Genomic DNA, 20,125 nt, shown 5'->3' on the forward strand with positions numbered 1-20,125 from the left:
ATTCTGGCTGGGAAGTGTAGTGAACTCGAAAAAGCCTCGTTCAATGTAGTTCAATGTAGCACGGCACTTTACTCAGTGAAAAGGAGAGCATGTTAGCGTATCGTGACAAAGCTAGAACAGGTTTCTTAGCTATATTAGCGATTGTTACCTAGCTAACGTTAATATAAACATAGGTTATCTTAAGCCATTTATAATAATAAAAAAAAAATAGATTATCACTAGGCGGATTTCTATAACAGACTAAACGATAACGTGTGTCAGACCCGTATCAAAAGGAAAATGAGCTCGCATACACGGAAACATATTTGAACGTGTGCTTGAGGTATTACGGTTATTTCTCTGTCGTTTAGCATGTTTCGTTTATGTCTCGCCATCGACACGGCCGTATTTCTAGCCGTCCCACGAGTTTCGCATAATCCTTTGCCGTCCTCCTATTGGTGGCTTTTGTATTGTACAAATGGTCACTCTCGGAGATTTTAAACAGGGACCGGTTTCTGTCTCTGGTCGCGACGGCACTAAATCGGCCGCCGGTCAGCACGTCACATGCGTCCTGAGATCCGAGACGTACGATCGTCCAGCGTAAAGCTCTCAAGAGATCTCAGGCCCCAAGCAGAAACCATCTAGTTCAGAGTGTGACCCAGCTATCACTATCTAGAAGACACGATGTCATGAAAGTAGTCTTCATCCATGACTCATTAACTTCAGTCGTGAGACCATGTGCTTGGATATACAGTATTACTGGTCTTATTCATTCATAAGCCCATATGAATAGCTGATCCCACTCACTGAGGTTGAATCGAATGACAGGAGACCTTACCATGAAGGAAAAACAAATAACACAGCCGTCATCAAGTCAGAGGAGGTACCTCACACGCAAAGCCCACGGATAGAGCAACTAAATGGTTAAACTTGATTATATAACACTGCAACTCTAGAGAGCTGTGAAGAAAACGAACGACACAAACAGAAATCTCTAAAACGCATCCAGACGGCGTGTCGTCTGTCTAGGACAAGTCCGTCAAGGTTTCTGAGCTTTTGAATTTTCCAAGTTCTGGACTTTACGCACCAGGTGACACTCATGTCAAAGGTCGGTACTTCACGTGGTTACTTGCCTTTTAGGATCTCCGAGTGTATTGAAGACTGTGGTCTGTGCTAATTAGGACATATCAAATGCAAGTACGTGAACGAACATACCATTGGATTTGTAGTATAACACTTGCTGGTGGAATGCTACTGATGCAGAACCAGCACCTATTCTTTCCCTGAGGTGACTGGTTCTGGTTCTGGTTCTTATGAAAAAAGAAGAGCCTGATCGGCTACTCCGAGGTAGCCTTCGGCCTAATAGTGAACTCTGATTAGCGGCCCTACTGCAGGTGAAAAATCCCCATTCTTCCACTCGTGAGAGCCGCAACAAAAATTATTGAGTGAGAGAGAGGCCTTGTCTTCTCCATGAAGCCTGGGACTCGCCTGATGCCTCTCTCCATGATCTGAAGCTCCTTCCAGTGACCGGCGTCCTTCATGTCCTCAGCTTGAGGATGACGGTGGCCAGCATGAGGAAGAACGTGTTCCAGCCGAGCGTGACGGCGAAGCCGCGCCACACCATCATGCGCGACAGACCCCATCCTGAAGAACATCACAGAACACTCAGATTTCAGTTTGCTTTGACCTGCATGGCAATTTTCTTTCATGTCATGTTAAAAATCCATAATATCTCACTTCAGTCCAAAGCCTTTTTATTGAAATAGACACTCATGTATTTACAGTGTATGGGGGGGGGGATCTTCTCATAGGAGTGTGTAGCGTCCACGTGGACGATGTGACGGCGGCCATATTGCGCCAGAATGCCCATCACACACCAGCTATTAGTGGAGAGGAGAGTGATGTAGCTAATTCAGAGATGGAGATTATTAAGGGACCATGATAGACAAGGGCCAATGGGGGAATTTCGGCAGGACAACTACTCCTTACAAGACATATCCTGGGATGTTTAATGACCACAGAGAATCAGGACCTCGGTTTAACATCCCATCTGAAAGACGGTGCTGTTTTTACACTATAGTGTCCCCGTCACTATACTGGGGCGTTAGGACCCACACAGACCACAGGGTGAGCGCCCTCTGCTGGCCTCACTAATATCACTTCCAGCATCAACCTTAGTTTTTGGACCCGAGGACATCTCCCATCCAGGTACTGGCCAGGCTCAACCCTGCTTAGCTTCAGTATGAAACCAGGCGAGAGCTGCAGGATGATAAGGCTCTGGTAAAAAAGCCAGAGCAGCCGGTTTTTTCAGTCCAATACAAAATTTATGAAACGTAAAACAAATTAATAATTCGTTATACACTTAGGGTTATAATTACCAAGCGCTATTTATATCGACCGTACGTGTGGCGGCCTGGGAAAACCTCTTCACACGGGGAAATGTCGACTTTTTTTTCCCGACAATTCTACAGAATTTCTCTTTTGCACGCATCGCAACCAGAAGTTCTAACATTTTAAAGAGAGAGAGAGAGAGAGAAAAAAAAAACGCATTTAAAGATGATATCAATCCCACTGAATTATCCCACAGCCACCTCTACATTTGTCTACCTACAGTACGAAAAACAACACTCAGAGAAACTTCACCTGATTGATTTCTTTACTCCTGACGTTTCCTGTCAGAAAAAGAATTTTCATACTGTCCCTAATTACACCGGATCACTTTTTACCCGGATAGATCGTACAAGTTATCCAGGCATTGGAGCCGAATAAATAGATGTTACTCGTGTGTCCCGTGGCTTGCTATAATACTTTAGCGTTTATTGTTTACTCCACAAATGAAGCCAGTTAAGCTGTGGGGTGCCGGAGAGAAGATGGAAAACCTTCAACAGGTTTGAAAGGGGTTTCATTCGAGAGGGAGGTACGATGATAAGCTCGGTGAATAATTGAGGACGAGAGACGCACGCAGAGAAAGACAGAGAGAAAGAGTGAGGACAGATACAGAGAGAGGGGAAACTAAGAGTGACAGAGAGAGAGAGAGAGAGAGAGAGAGAGAGAAAGGGGGGATAGTGAGGGGAGGGTTGGGTGTCCTGATTGTCTGCTGCAACACGAGCTCATCATCATGGAACATAGATGAGACGTGAACCTCCGCTCAAACATGCTTTGTGTGTGTGTGTGTGTGTGTGTTTACTTTCTAAAGCCATAGGGCTGTGTGTAAGTGTAAGATTACCAATAAACATGATGCAGGAGAGTGCTTCATGACTGTGTGTGTGTGTGTGTGTGTGTGTGAGTGTGTGTTCACCTCGGTACATAATGCATCGCAGGGCTTCAGATGCGTACGTCTGAGGCAGCACAAGACTCAGGTATCGCAGCGGATACGGAATACACTCCACCGGCCAAATGACACCTACAGAGAGTTCGATAAGGAACGAGAGAAATGTGTGAGGTTGATAAAGGGGGGGAAAAAAAAAAAAGATAAATCGCATCCTTCCGTGCATGTTCGTGTGTGTTGTCAGAGGATAAGGTCATAACCTCAGACATGACTTCCTCCTCAGTCGGTCATTATCAGGCTTTTAGTGCATTTCTGCTGAGCCCCCCTCCCCTCCCCTCCCCTCCTCCTTCTCTCCCTCTCTCTCTTTCCTTTCCCCATCACCTTTTCTCATCACTCTCTCAATCCATCTCCTGATCCCAGTAGACTAGCCAAGATCAAATTGCACTTATGTCTTTCCTCATCAATCAGCGAAAAAAAAAAAAAAACCCCACAAAAAAATGATCCACCGACATTAAAGCGACGGTAAGCGACTTTCCTGGAAAATTACAATTTAGCTGAAACTGAGACTGGGGGTCGAACGGGTGCGTCATCACTGAAATATCGATCTGTATCGATCCTGGTGTTCATTTTGAAAATGGATCCTCATGTAATAACGTTTATTCCCGTTTACTTTTTTTTTTTTAATTTAACCTAATCTCTATTGACCTCACTTGTGGTGTACAGTACGTGTCATGTCTTTACTACAGAATTTCACTGTGCTGGAAGAAGAACTGAAAAACCGTTTAGACAAAAACGTACGTATAATGGAAATCTAAGTGCAGTTGCTTTATTCTGTCCATAAATGTTTATGTGAAATGCTTGTACGTTTTTCAGTCTTCAGTCAAAGCTGAAACATGGGCACAACAAACAACAGCTCCTTTAATCGACACCTTCTGACCAATCAGAATCGAGAGATCGTCATATACTGTAAGTGATGTTAGCCGAACTGGTGAAGTCGTACCGCTGATGATGAGGTTGGGATAGAAGATGCCGAGAGCTGCCTGATTGGCCGATTGCTCGTCGTCGATGGCGGACGAAATAACCAATCCGAAGGAGATTCCGGTCACACCCTGAAGAACGATCAGGCAGATGACTAGGACCAGGGAGCCTTCGTTGGGAATCTGAGAAAGAGAGAGCGAGAGCGAGAGCGAGAGAGAGAGAGAGAGAGAGATCATTATAAGGCTGCATTATGAAGAATGTATTATATGTATTATAAAGAATCATGATTTAAACTAACTGGCCTGATGCCTTCAATAAATCTACATGTTTGCCGAAATAGTGTATGAGTGTGAGATTGTGTGAGATTGTGTGTGTGTGTATGTGTGTGTTGACTCACAGTTGACGTCTCCTTTATATAAATCCACAAATCACTAAACATCACTCACTGCAGAAAAGGTTTTCCTACGTTACCCACAATGCCATTCTACCTGCTGATACTAGTACCAGTGGGATTTAGCCCTCGCCTTCACTTCTACCTAAAGAGAGTCGATGCAGCGGCGCTTTAGTCCTGTACTCTATCCAGCTCCTTCACCTCCTCATCTATACGCTCTGCTTGTAGAATTTGTAATGGTTTTAATGGTTACAACAAGGATTGTATTGGTTTTAATGGAAACTGTAACGTCCCTATGCGTCTCTACTAGTAATTGGTTACCTTCCATTGGTGGCATGTTACTGTATGTCTAGTGGATACCATTAAGGACCAATAGAACACCTTTGACATTTGGTAATGGTTTTAATTTTTAACAGCTGATTTGTAATGGTATTTGTAGTGGAAACCATTAGAATTTCTGTGATGGTTTCTATTGTTTTATTTCAGCAGGGGTGGATCAGGGTGGAGTTTTACTTTAAATGAATAAATATGGAATATTCCTGCTATTTGAAAGACAATTTCTTGAAGCATGCAGTTAGGAAAAAAAAGGTTTTAGGTCAATTCCTATTGGCTACATGGCCACAAAACACATTCGGTTTAGTTTATTAAGTGTATTTGTCAGCGACGATGAATGAAAAACATTTCTCTGAAAAGAGATGAGATTATTTGCACCAGGAAGTGTGGTCAGGACAGGATATGATTACTACAGTATGTCTCATTCTGATTGGCTACACTTGAGGTAGATTTTTCTCATTGAAACAATCCTGGTTTTGCCGTCTTTTTCTGACAAAGTGTGTTCTTGGTACACAATTAGTTGCACTTAACATGTACCAAGATCACAGATGCTGAATACTTCAGCCATACAGCCCCCTCCGAAAGTATTGGAACAGCGAGGCCAATTCTATTGTTTTCGCTATACGTTGAAGACATTTAGTTTTGAGGCGAAAACATGAATATGAGACGATAGATCAGAATTTCAGCTTTCATTTCCCGACACTCACATGTAGATGTCTTAAACAGCTTCAAACATGGCACCTTTTGTTTGAACCTACCCATATTTTTTTAAGCGATCGAAAATATTGGAACATGCGACTGATATGTGTTTCTTGTTGCCAAGGGGTGCGCTGTTAAACTGAATGTTTGAAGAATTAATAGAGCTGAGTGTCTACTCTTGGTTTGAGTCCTAGGTTTCGCCTGTGAAGACTGCATTTGTTGTTAAAAAGGATAAACCAACATGAAGATCAGAGAGCTGTCTATGGGAGAAAAGCGAGACATTTTGAAGCTGAGAAAAGAGGGAAAACCGATCAGAGGCATTGCTAAAGCATTTGGTATAGCCAATACAACAATTTCGAATGTCCTGAAAGAGAAAGAAACCACTGGTGTACTGACAAGCAGACACGGAACAACTGAAAGAAGCTGCAGTAAAGGCCTGGGTCACTGGCTTGTTGCAGTTATTGCAAGCAAGACCAAATATTAAGTGTTATTTACTTTAAGAGTATCTGTTCTTATACCTTTGCTCACCTAAAAATTGCGTGGTCTGCCACCAAAGGTGCCATGTTTTAAGTTGAAATTTTATCAGGAAATGAAATCTGAAACGCTGATCTGTTGTCTCATGTTCATCTTTTGATCTCAAACACAAATGTCTTCAATGGATAGCAAAAAAAAAGAGACTTGGCCTTGCTGTTCCAATACTTTTGGACGAGACTGTGTACTGTATTTTGTGGTATATGATGGTCATTATTTGACTCTGCGACACTCTTTCACATAGTCTGACGGATTCTTTTTATCCTTCTCACACATTTTCATACTTTAAGATGCTCAAGATGGGTCAAACTTTAAAAAAAGAAGAATATATATATATATATAGTCAGTATTTGAATTTGAATTATAGCATGCTAGTCCTTTAACTAGAACACAAAAGTACACTCAAAGGACTACCATAATTAATGTATGCTGAAATCCCATGTCGCCCCCTACTGGATGGATGAAAAACACAAAGAGCCATTACGGGTGTAGAACAGTCATCACTAACCCTCTTCCTTGAGATCTACCTTCCTGCAGGTTTCATCTCCAACTAAAACCAAACACAACTCCTTCAGTTGATCAAGAACTTCTTAAGGTAATGATAAGATGGTCAGGTGAGCACAATTATGGCTGGAGCTAACGTCTTCAGGAAGGTAGATCTCCAGGAACAGGGTTGGTGACCATTGGTCTAGATCTCTACAAACAACAATCATGTTAACAGCACTATCGTAGCGCGGTGAAATTCTTCCATGACAGAGCGCCCCTGGAGCAGAGAGGGTTGAGGGCCTTGCTCAAGGGCCCAACAGTGGCATCATAATTCATAACTCATTATTCATAAGACGCACACTTACCTTAAAGACGAGCAGGATAAAGAGCAGGAGCAGGATGATCTGGACGCTGATGACCAACAGCTGAGTGAAGAGATGTGCCAGCATGGTCTCCAGAGAACTCACGCCTACACCGGAAAGGAAGGATGAGGATAGGGAAAATGATGATAAAGAAAAATGTGAGTGTAATAAACAATATGTCACTGCCTCCATCTAGTGGTTCATGGAGGAAATGAATTTTTTTGGAGAGAAAAAAAATGTGTGGACGAATATGAACTAAAGGCCCTAGTTTGTGCAAGAGAGTGAAGAAAGTGAATAGTGAATTAAGGAAGACATATATATATATATATATATATGTCAGCTCAGCCCTTGGCTGAGTCTCAAATGCCACTGAAAGTGTCTCACCTGCCACCCAGCACCTGTCCAACAGCCCTTCTTTCCTTTCCAAGACGAAGGACAGAGCAGTGAGTCCCACCGCCAGGTAAAAAGTGATGCTGTGTTACAGATGAGAATAAAAAATGTACAATAACTTCAGGAAATTTTCACTAAAACATGCAGTCACGGTATCTGAAAATGTATAAATCTGCTTCAACAGATGCCCCAACATTGTGACCTATTATTATTATTATTATTATTATTATTATTATTATTATTATTATTCCTACGACCACTTCTCTTGTTTTTTGTTAAGTACAGTGTGGTCCAAAAGTCTGAGACCACATTGAAAAGCTGGGATTTCTTTTTTTCCATTTAAAAATTGGAAATAAACAGAAGGTTTCTTTTTAATTAATTTATTTTTTTTAATCATTTTGAAATACTTAGAACAAAGAAAGTAACTCTTCAATATCTTGAATATTTAATATTCAAGGTTCTACACTATTTCTAGGCCCCGATTTTAAACGCCCCTATGTAAATCTATTCAACTTTTTGATATTGACCACGCTAACTTCTTTGTCCAGAAGGTCAGAGGTCAGATTTTTCCTCATGTCTAACCCCTTCTATTGAAGCGCGTGATCAGACGACACTCCGATGGATTAGATCTCAAATGGATCGGGTAAGGTTCTGCACGGAACCTGCGTAGTCCGTGCCAGCTCGAGTCCACACTGTCCTTAAAGCAAAAAGAGGACGTACCGAATCCTAAGAAACTCCGAAATTCATCGAACTATTTCACCGATTCTACATTTTCACTAGCGCTCTCAGACTTTTGGACCTCACTATAAAAGGAGGATGTCATTTTACCTCAGGACAGCTCCTGGAGTCACAAACGTAGTGAATGTAGTGTTCTGACTGCCGTATATTGGCTCCTCGAACTACAGGGTAGAAGGGAAGAACGATAAAAATACAAGCATCTCCGTCAAAGAATTGTGTCACAAATGCAGGTTTTAATACCGATACCATCGTCGAAACTTTAACACCAGCCCAGTATGCTCACATGACGGATTAGTAATCATGAGAACCAACGCTATGTGCGCTCCGTTACGCTTTTTACACACACCCGTGTCAACTTTTCCCCATGACTCGGAAATCACAGTGACTCGGAGCACAATAAAATGGATTAACCTGAAAGTAAAATCATTTGCCTGGCATTTCATACTGCATATTATTCTTACATCGGCTTGCTAGTTCACTTACTGGCTAGCTAGCTAGCATGCTAACGTTTGTAAAAAATTTTTTTTTTTTTTATAAATGAAGTCAACTACACATCAGAAGATATTTGGCAAGTAATGTAGAATTCTTAAAGACTATGTACACCAGTGCAGTATGAAAAATAACTCTAGCGCGCTAACGACGTGGCTTGCTAACTATTTCAAGTGGTCCTGTAGCTAGATAGCAGAATTAGCTAATTTAGCTACACCTTTTTTTATTATTATTATTTTTTTTCCCAGGAGATCTCAAAGCCTTCATTCTGTGAAGTCTACAGCTTAAGATGGATTGATTTCTTGCTGAGTAATGGCGAGCTAAAGGAAATTCACTTTTATATCAATAGCTGTGCATTACTACACTGCAAAAAAAAAACAAAACGACATCTTAGCGAGTAAAAATATCTTGTATAGTCAAATTTATCAAGTATTTCTTATTATAAGACGACAATAAACCGAATAAAAGACAATTCAACCTATTTCTAGACATTTCTACTCGTTTCAAGCTTGAAATAATTTCAGAAATAAACTCCATTATGTAAAATTTAAAGCTTCGACTTAGCTAAAAATAATAGGTTTAATAATCTTATATTTGTTTTTTTGTTTTTTTTTGTAATCCAACACACTCTGCAACACGCTCACTGAAAGACAGATGTAACATAAAGGTTCGTCGTTGCTGGTTTTTTTCCGGCTTTGCACGTGGGAAGTTAGACTGCAAGCTGCAGGCTTGTAAAATGTCGTGTCTTGTGTTTAACACCAGAGAGCACTACAACACACACAGGACACACAGCGATCCTACCTTAATTGGAACAGACACTAGGTAGGCCTGACTGCCCATCTTACTTCCCACGAAAGCCTGAAACAGAAACACACACACATTTCAGAGTACTGGTCTTTTTAATAGACACATTAAAGCCCCACAATAATGAGATCATCTCTGGACAGTACTAGACGTGTACGTCTCACCGGACTGGAGTCCCACAAGACACAGTGGGGGTTTTAATTTCAGGTGGCCAGGATCGGGCATTTTAACTTTCACGTGGCTGGGGGTAGGCTGTTTTTATTTTTTTACTTTCACGTGGCCGGGAGCAGGCGTTTTTTGTTTGTTTGTTTGTTTGTTTTTTGACTTTCACGTGGCTGGGAGTGGGCAGTTTTTTACTTTCACGTGGCCAGTAGCAGGCGTTTTTTAAAAACTTGTTCTTTCGCGTGGAATGCAGTTTTATTTTTTTTTTTACGTTCACGTGACTGGGAGCAGGCGTTTTTTAAAACATTTTTTTTTACATTCGCATGACCAGGAGCAGGCGTTTTTTGTTTGTTTGTTTGTTTTTTAACTTTCGCATGGCCAGGAACGGGTGTTTTTTTTCTTCACGTGGCTGGGAGCAGGGATTTTTTAAACTTTCACGTGACCAGAGGAGGGTGTTTTTTTTTCTTTCACATGGCCAGGAGCGTGTGAGGTTGATTTTTTTTCTACTTTCACGTGGCTGGGAGTGGGTGGGGGGGCATGGTGGTTAGCACATTTGCCTCACACCTCCTGGGTTAGGTGTTTGCATGTTCTCCCTGTGCTTCGAGGGTTTCCTCCGGGTACTCCGGTTTCCTCCCCCAGTACAAACAAATGCATTGTAAGCTGATTGGCATTTCAAAAATATCCATAGTGTGTGAATGGGTGTGCGAGTCTTCGATTGTGCCCCGCGATGGGTCGGCACTCCAGAGTGTCCCCTGCCTCGTGCCCCGGGATAAGCTCCGGGCTTCACGCAACCCTGAGTAGGATAAGCGGTACAGAAAATCAATGGATGCGAGCGGGTGTTTTTTTTACATTCACGTGGCCAGGAGTAGGTATTTTTTTTTACTTTCACGTGGCCGGGAGTAGGTGCTCAGATATGAAGATCGGAGGACAAAGAAAGGTCATGTATGTTAACCAGGGAGCGTGTTGGAAACAGCGTGCAGTTAGTCTAGTTTTATCTAGAGTGACATACAGAAATACATTTTTTAGATTAATCTCAATCATACAACGGGGCAGCTGAGGGTCAAGGGATTCAAACTCATGACCTTCCAATTAGTAGTCCAATGACATAACCACTGACCTGCTACTACCTTCTTTAGCAGGTTACTTTTGGTCAAGGTTGCCGTGGTTTAAAATAATTACGTTGCGGTTTGTAGCCGTCAGTCATATAAGCAGCGTTTTAGGGCCACCACGCCACCAGAGGGCACTGTATACACACTGTGGGTTCAGAAACAGCTTATTTGTTTACATTTTGGGAAATTGAACCAGGTCAGAATTCTTTCATCATAAAGAAAACCCAGTCCCTTGCTCACCTCTAGCCTATACACATGAGCCAAGTCATGCGGTATAAAACTTTTTTTTTTTTTTTTTGAGGTTTTCTTTCATTTCCTCGTCTCTCTTTCTCAATCTCAATTCTCGATTCTCCCGGTCACGATTTTGGCACACAGGAATCATTATTCTAAATTCCTTCCGCTTTACAGATATGCATCATGGAAATGCAGAGTTTAAACAAATATTAGCAAGAACGAAAGCAAAAGGAGAGATTATGGTGACACTCTGCAATGTAGACTAATCAGCGTAGCCACGGTTTAGCTGTACCTGAAATGCTTCATGCAGCTTCTTTTGCAGCATTATTCCTATCTGTCGATCTAAAAAAAAAAAAAGAAAAGAAAACACAAGTTTATTTTCCTTCATGAAATCAGTGTCGAATCACACAATAACGTCTAATCAGAACCTCAAACTCACTCGTCAAGTCGAGCCAAACGTGGACGGACCCCCCCTCGACAATGTCTCTGGAGACTCTCGGCTGCAACATCCTGTCCGTGCACAAACAAATCGTTCCACATGACACCCCGGAAACTATTCATGATTAATCAGACATCCGAATTTTCCTGCAGCTACGTAGCAAATCTTGCTAACAACTAAGCGAAGCTACCCGTTGATCATGGTGTAAAACTTATAGATCATTACATCATTAAACGCATGCATATTCGACAGTGTAATCCTTATTTAAACGACACACATTCCTGTGTGATTGAGTGGACAGAAAGACAGACATAGAGAGAAAGACAGACATAGAGAGAGAGAGAGAGAGAGAGAGAGAGAGACAGACAGACAGACAGGATTGACCTGCTTTTCCTCTCTCACACACTGATTCAACTCTCTCTCATTCTCTCTCTCCTCTTTGCTACAATCATCATCACCTGACCCTGTTTGTTCGGGTGTTCAAGTATTTTTAGAACGTGAGCGAAAGACCTCGCGCAGGTAAACCGTGAGGTAACAGTAGGTAAATGTCCGGTATTATTGACTGGACATTTCGTCTACGTGTGCATACTCGGCTGATGCTGAGAGCCGAGCGTCTGAGCCAGTGTTTTTTCATACGGCAGATAATCACTGCATGTGAGAATTTCAGGGAAATACCAGTTGAAATGAATAAACTCTTAAGTAACCCGCTAGACATGATTCATACCTTTTTATACAGCAGCACTGTTGACAAATCGATTCGGATTTAAACAGCATGTAAACGTTGCCTTGAAATCCTCACCTTTTGGTCAGGTAGCTGGTGAAGTTCTTGCCAAACTCGATGACGCCCCAGTACTCCCCGTTACGGGCGCCTTCAAAAGCAGCAGAATGGGAGAGGTTCACCTGCAGGGATGAGAGTCAAATTTTAAACTATGGTCCAAGAAAGAAAGACCAAGGCAATGTCCAACGACAAATTCGTTTCAACGATTAGAACGTGTCGCCAGTGGTGTCGACACGGACGTCTCCGCCACCAACAAGTCTAGTCTTTCTTGTTACTAATCTGTATGCCAGAAATACCATTACAATGTACACTACCGGTTAAAAGTTTAGACACACTCATTCTTTATTTTTTAATAATAATATAGTCATCAAAACTCTGGAGTAACACAAATGGAACTATGGGAATTATGTTGTGATAAAAAAAAATCCAAAATAAATCAAAATAATTGAGTATTTTATCATCTTCAAAGTCGACGCTCTTTTCACCTAGAAATTCCCAGAAACGTATCCTTGGCGTTTTTCTCATCCGATTTCTCGAGGAATTTCCCCGAGATGCTTTTTAAACAGTATTAAAGGAGTTCCCACCGACGCCGGACTCTCATCGGCTGCTTTTCGGAAAATATCTCCCTCCGAGTCGTCCGTTTAAATAAAGATTTTTGTAAATAAAGCGTTCGTTTTCTAATGAAAGAAACGAACACGTCGTCGCGATTATATTTTTGCCTACGACACCGATTTCACACGTTTAATCACACACCTTCAGATCGAAAGCGTTTTAACATCATGAGAAACCTTTCAGTCGGGCGTCCACAAACTTTTGACCGGCAGTGTATTTCAATCAGGAAGCAAGCTATTGGAGGAAAAACTATTTTAGACATTTGCCCTTGCTGTGACCTTGACCCTGTTTGGATCAAGTTCAAAATCTAATCAGTAATAATAAATACTACACTCATTCAAGCAGTATTTCATGAGATATTGCGCTAACGCCTCCACCACTTGGCAGGCTTCTAAAGGGGATTCTGAGCCGCGCTACAGAAAAGCATTCACCTTAACATGAGGACAATGCAAGGCTGAATTCTGATGATGCGACAGCCATCCATGACCGGGAGTCCTAGAGAGCAGAATTAACCATGCTCTCTGGATCATAGGCATGGTCTTTAATCTTTAATAGCATTCTTACTACTTCACTCACTGTGGCCAAGCTCATTCCATTAGAGCTCAAATGGTGAGAGGACGTGTCCGTAACGTACCATTATAACCTAGATGTCAATAAACTGTCACGGTCTCTTGGTTGTTGACTTTACAATAGAACATCTTTGAGACTTGGGACCCGAGGGAGCAAAATCGGCAGTGCTCTCTGGGTGGGCGGGATCTTATACGCTCTCACCGCTGTCAATCAAAGCGACACTAGCCAACTGTGCGCGTCTGTTTATTGTCATTTCAAACGCAAACAGCCGCCACGGTACACCGTGAAACAAAAGACCAACACAGAGCCTGCTCATGAGACTACACAGAACTAAATAAAACTACAGAGACATACACAGGACTACATAAAGTGCACGTGCGCAAACCCAAAACCACTGCGTCCTTCCATTCATTTGTACTATAAAGCCTGTTACAGCAATTATACATGATACCAATTCTGTATAGTATACTGAAGTAGCTTTGAACCGAGCTACAATGCGTAAATGCCTTTAGACCACAAATAACCTCAGTTCCTTTCGTTATTTAAACAGCTAGTGTGTCTTGGAGGCTCGACTTTTCAGTTCCTGAAAGCTCATGAGGCTGTGGACAGAACTTCAGTCTGATGATCGCTGTGCCATGACACGTGTTCAGGCTGTTAACCAGACTGAAGTTAAACGTTGTCTACTTCCTGTTCTGACAGAGGAAGTGAGAGTGAGAGATCTGGAGGCTTTATAAAGTTCTATCTATCTATCTATGTAATACAGTTGCGATATAGATGGATGATTACATGGAAAGACAGACAGATCTAATTATCCATCCATCCATCCTAAATGTTTGACAGATAATGGATAGATTGCTGGACAAAAAGAGTTAACAGTTATATAGTTAATTATTAGCATGCATAGCTGACTATTCACTGTAATCAGTTACCAGTTGTTAATTGAAACAAGAACTTGTTTTAGCATTATCTAATTAACAGAGAATCAATACCAAGTTTGGTAAGCCAGCGTGATCATGATTCTTGTTGAGGTCTGATATACTGAACCAGATGTTGGTACCTGGGAGATGCTGGTGTTGTCGAGGAAAGAGAGGAGAGAGCGGCTGTAGGCGCCCGAGCTGGTTTCGTTATTGACCACAGCCACCTGGATGCCCTTCGGATCACCGCCGATGCACAAACACATCAGACAGATCTGAATCACGGGCAACAGGAACTGAAAACACAGTGAGCTGTGTGCGGAGAAAAAGAGAGAAACTGGCTTAAGGCGACCTTTCGAATCTAAAAATGTTTGTTGGTTGAATGTTTCCTCCTCAGTAAGTAATAAGAACAGTAAGGATTTTGCAGCGTAATGATTGTAATAATTACCCCGGATTTCTTCTCATTCGCACCATCGTCTTGATCGTCAGCGCTGCGATGTTTCGCCATTTTGGAATGACGTGCCGCGCTCTCGCCTTCCAGTCCGCTGTACACACACACACACATACATGCCAATACACACATAAACACACACACAACAGCACAGCGTGAGGTCTAAATGATGCTAGTCTTCCAGTGTTTTGTAATCACCTTTAAATTTGGGGATGTCTGATGTCGCCGATACATCCTTCCCCAAAATGGGCTCTCTGCACTCGTCCCTCAGGCTGTCTGGAGACACGCTGTTACTGTACACAGGACCCTGAGAACTGTCTGGGGGCCCCACTTGGTCCGAGACCTCACAAAGCTGTAGAAAAGCATTCTCCAGGGTCTGATGTGCAAATGCACAAACACACACACATACTTTAAATACGTTAAATATTTCCACTAATATTTATGATATACTGTATTTACACTTTCTCTATCTTTTGTCTATCTTGCCTAATGTATAGTCTAAACGAAGACCTGTGTAGTGCGCGTGTATGTGTGTGTTCATGACGACGAACTCACGACTGCATTGTGCTGCTTCATGATCTCCTCTGGGTTGGCTTCCGCCAGCAGTCTCCCGTTCCTCATTAACCCCACCTAAGCATGATTTAACACCATCATTAGCAACATCAGAGTGCCGTGGGATTTTAAAAGGCACATAGCAGAACTGGAAGAACATTAGTAATGGCCAGGATGGGTTTCCTCTGTGACACCTAAAAGCCGCCACATCATGGCGCTGTAACAGGGAAGCTGAACACACTCAAAGGAAAGTGCTATCTACCCTCTTCTGCATACATAAGCTCATAAAGGCAGAACTATCTGTATCGCTTATCGGTATCGACTGATATCACTCTGAATAATAGGTTATCGGTATCTGCCGATATATCACTCTGAATAATCGGTTATCGGTATCGGCTGAGAAATTTTGTATCGGTGCAGCTCTAATGTTTACCCATACAGCCTTTCTTTCTTCTTCTTCTTCTTCTTCTTTTTTTTTAGCAACACAATTAGTGAAAAACTGCTACACTCTGTTATCATATATGCGTCATTGCAGGAAGTGCCACGAAATATTGCAAGAGACTCAATCCAACGATTTACGGTATGTATTCAGAGTGGAGTAGGGAGGAGTTAGTACTGAAATTGCATGCATTGGTCTAAACTCTGCACGAGATACAAACAAACAAGTTGCGGAGCTTGCCCAAAAACTGTCGAGAGCAAAAATTGTTATCAGTCCCTATTTTCTATCCCCTGATATTTTGTTAGGCTTAAAGGAAATGACTTATTTTAGTGGTCTAGACCCCCATATCTGTTCAGAATTAAAACACCTGCATAATATGAAGAACTTTCCCCACCTAACTAGCTCAGTATCTGGAACTTAAGTCACCTAATTTGCAACCCACATAGGCCTGAATGACAGGTTCTAGTCAGGACAAGTTTGTTTAGCCAGGCTGATATAGTAAACTATCCTACAGTACTTAAGACAGCAGGCAGGTCGAGGTTAAGCCCATATATCACACGAGAAATCTGAAGAGCTGACAGGAGACTGGAGGCTGTAATGTTTGCGCTGTTTCTATTAGACACGGACCAAAAGTTCATCGAGTTCATCATGCAGTCTGGAAAAGCATCACGTGGAATCGAATCTTAGAATCAAAATCGGCGTCAACTCCAAAATTTCAGGAATCAAGCAGCCCTTATTAGTTTAATATGGCACCCGTGGAGCGCATTTATTCACGTTTACTGTTACACTGAGACGGCTTTGGGCTCATACTCACCTGTATAAGATGTTATTTGATTAACAGACCAAGAGTGTGTATATCTCACCATGTTGGCTTGTCTGGCCTCCTCTATGTAGTGTGTAGTGATGATGACGGACACCTGTCCTCCTTTCACAATCTCCACCAGGTGCTGCCATATTCTGTAGACATCAGACAAGTGCATTTCAGGTGGTGGACAATAACATAACCGGGCACTAAAATCTACTCTTTACTGGTCGTTTGGCCTGAATAATACCTACAACATAAAACACTACGGTGGTTAGTGTTACCACGTCAAAGTTCATTATTTTCCTATAACAGCATCCCGGAGTGCTTTATTCCACAGCAATTAAAAAAAAAAAAAAAAAAAAAAAGACCAATGCTGTACGTTTTCACTTTTTATCGTTGCAAATAATACCGTGGAACATCCATTAGTTCCTGTTATCATTTATATTATAGCAGCTAGAAACCGTCGTTCCCTTGAAGTTAATAATACAAAAAAAAAAAGTTACAAAAATAAATAAATAAATAAATCCCAAACCCCAAACTCCTCTGTCCTGAATAACACAACATATTGGAACGAGAACATTTATATAAACCCGTGACACGCCTGATAACTACTTTCACAGCTGCTGTTATAGAAAATGAATCAACCAATCAGAATGGAGAACTCAACAGTTTTGGTTGGCTGAAATGTGGACTCCTGATTTAAGAATTTGTTTGTGATAATAATAAAGAAATTCTTTACATGCCATTGAAGGAGAACAATAGCAGAGTTCAGTTGGGAAACACACACACACACACACACACTCACACACACACGCACACGCATAATATACTGCATATCATAGCTCTGAATCTGAGTAACAGGTGTTTTCAGAAATAAGACTGCATATCAGGTCGTAAATGTATTTACCAGGAGAGAGAAGCAGAAGTGGTGTAAAACTCTCTGTTATTGATTTAGAATATAGTGCAAGGTTCACACGCTTAGCGAGGGTGAGAACGGGGGAAGCTGAGAGAGACGGAGAAATAAAGAGGAAGTGTGTACTTGGCTCGTAGAACAGGATCTACTCCTACTGTGGGCTCGTCGAGGATGAGGAGCTGAGGGTTCTGAAGAAGAGCAGCACTCAGAGAAACGCGGCGTCGCTGACCCCCACTGCAAATAACCAAAATACAACCAGTTAATAACTAATAAACAACCGATTTACCAACCGATAGGAAGGATGGAAGACTCTTCTCTGTTCTGGCACCTACTGTACAGGCTTAGTGGTTAGCACGTTTGCCTCACACCTCCAGGGTCCGGGGTTCGAGTCCCGCCGGGGCCATGTGTGTGCGGAGTTTGCATGTTCTCCCCATGCTGTGGGGGTTTCCTCTGGGTACTCCGGTACTTTCCTCCCCCAGTCCCCAATCAGCCTACCACAGGCATGGTATAAAGTGTCTAAAGTCCGTAGTGTATGAGTGTATGGTGTAGTGTATAGTGTATGGTGTGTGAGTGTGTATGTGATTGTGCCCTGTGATGGAGTGGCACCCTGGCACTCTAGGGTGTACCCCGCCTTGTGCCCGATGCTCCCTGGGACAGGCTCCAGGTTCCCCGTGACCCTGAAAAGGATTGAGCGGGAGAAGATGGATGGATGGATGTGTACTTTTCTTACTATATTACCGCCCTTACAGAGTTTTTAGACTGATGCGATTCGTCGTCTGTGACCTAGTGAACCAGTATCAGGATGTATTTATTGACAGAGACTTCAAAGCACGTCTGGATAAGGGCCTGTGCCAAATGCCACGAATGTAAATGTAAAACCAACAATTACACTTTACTGTTATCAACAAATAAACAACAAGAAATATCATCCGTCCATTTTTAGCCAATTAAAGAAAATAAATGTTTACAATAATACCACTAAATATACAACAACCAATGAATAACAAAACCAAGCAGAAGTTGATTTATGAACCAAACATCAACTGAATCCAACATAAATAACAGACAATTGGTAAATTAAACAAAGAATGATCAAACCTTTATCAACCACAAGTCCAACCAATGATCAGCAAGAATAAGGAACTATCACCTCCCAACCAATTACCAACCAAAATCAACCAATTACCAACCACAAATACCACCAATGATCAGCAAGAATAAGGAACTATCAACTCCCAACCAATTACCAACCAAAATCAACCAATTACCAACCAAAATCAACCAATTATCAACCAAAATCAACCAATTACCAACCACAAATACCACCAATGATCAGCAAGAATAAGGAACTATCACCTCCCAACCAATTACCAACCAAAATCAACCAATTACCAACCAAAATCAACCAATTACCAACCACAAATACCACCAATGATCAGCAAGAATAAGGAACTATCACCTCCCAACCAATTACCAACCAAAATCAACCAATTACCAACCACAAATACCACCAATGATCAGCAAGAATAAGGAACTATCAACTCCCAACCAATTACCAACCAAAATCAACCAATTACCAACCAAAATCAACCAATTATCAACCAAAATCAACCAATTACCAACCACAAATACCACCAATGATCAGCAAGAATAAGGAACTATCACCTCCCAACCAATTACCAACCAAAATCAACCAATTACCAACCACAAATACCACCAATGATCAGCAAGAATAAGGAACTATCACCTCCCAACCAATTACTAACCAAAATCAACCAATTACCAACCAAAATCAACCAATTACCAACCACAAATACCACCAATGATCAGCAAGAATAAGGAACTATCAACTCCCAACCAATTACCAACCAAAATCAACCAATTACCAACCACAAATACCACCAATGATCAGCAAGAATAAGGAACTATCACCTCCCAACCAATTACCAACCAAAATCAACCAATTACCAACCACAAATACCACCAATGATCAGCAAGAATAAGGAACTATCAACTCCCAACCAATTACCAACCAAAATCAACCAATTACCAACCAAAATCAACCAATTATCAACCAAAATCAACCAATTACCAACCACAAATACCACCAATGATCAGCAAGAATAAGGAACTATCACCTCCCAACCAATTACCAACCAAAATCAACCAATTACCAACCAAAATCAACCAATTACCAACCACAAATACCACCAATGATCAGCAAGAATAAGGAACTATCAACTCCCAACCAATTACCAACCAAAATCAACCAATTACCAACCAAAATCAACCAATTACCAACCAAAATCAACAAAAATCAACCAATTACCAACCACAAATACCACCAATGATTAGCAAGAATAAGGGACTATCAACTCCCAACCAATTACCAACCAAAATCAACTAATTACCAACCAAAATCAACCAATTATCAACTAATTGCCAACAAATGATCAATGAAGTACCAGACAGTTACCAAATAAACAATACATCTGTAAAGAAATAACAACTGACGGTCTCCAAGTAACAACTTGATGATCACACATTGATGAAACATTTTTTCTAGCGATTAACAAATAAACAATTTCTTATCAATAATCTTCCAGCCAAAACTAAATTTTTGTCCAACAAATTTCTAACCAAAACAATCCGGTATCAATCAACCTAAAATCAACAAATTATAACCCAATTACTAATCC

General features: G+C 41.5%; 1 protein-coding gene across 1 annotated transcript in view; it reads right to left on the reverse strand.

Annotated features, from left to right (window-relative positions):
* Positions 1–1,261: 1,261 nt before the first annotated feature.
* abch1 (ATP-binding cassette, sub-family H, member 1) overlaps positions 1,262–20,125 on the reverse strand; it is a 35,606-nt gene continuing 16,742 nt past the window's right edge. Inside the window, exons 5-20 of the mRNA XM_053632190.1 lie at positions 17,553–17,660; positions 16,572–16,665; positions 15,273–15,347; positions 14,916–15,093; positions 14,715–14,811; positions 14,410–14,578; positions 12,192–12,292; positions 11,393–11,463; positions 11,246–11,295; positions 9,446–9,502; positions 8,246–8,316; positions 7,412–7,500; positions 7,031–7,134; positions 4,248–4,407; positions 3,278–3,382; positions 1,262–1,623 (exon numbers count right to left, since the gene is read on the reverse strand). Of these exons, the coding sequence (XP_053488165.1) occupies positions 1,517–1,623; positions 3,278–3,382; positions 4,248–4,407; positions 7,031–7,134; positions 7,412–7,500; positions 8,246–8,316; positions 9,446–9,502; positions 11,246–11,295; positions 11,393–11,463; positions 12,192–12,292; positions 14,410–14,578; positions 14,715–14,811; positions 14,916–15,093; positions 15,273–15,347; positions 16,572–16,665; positions 17,553–17,660 (1,636 nt within the window). The 3' untranslated portion in view covers positions 1,262–1,516. The remainder of the gene's footprint in view (positions 1,624–3,277; positions 3,383–4,247; positions 4,408–7,030; positions 7,135–7,411; positions 7,501–8,245; positions 8,317–9,445; positions 9,503–11,245; positions 11,296–11,392; positions 11,464–12,191; positions 12,293–14,409; positions 14,579–14,714; positions 14,812–14,915; positions 15,094–15,272; positions 15,348–16,571; positions 16,666–17,552; positions 17,661–20,125) is intronic.

This window comes from Ictalurus furcatus, chromosome 9 (assembly GCF_023375685.1).
Source record: "Ictalurus furcatus strain D&B chromosome 9, Billie_1.0, whole genome shotgun sequence".
In the NCBI taxonomy this organism is placed as follows: domain Eukaryota; kingdom Metazoa; phylum Chordata; class Actinopteri; order Siluriformes; family Ictaluridae; genus Ictalurus; species Ictalurus furcatus.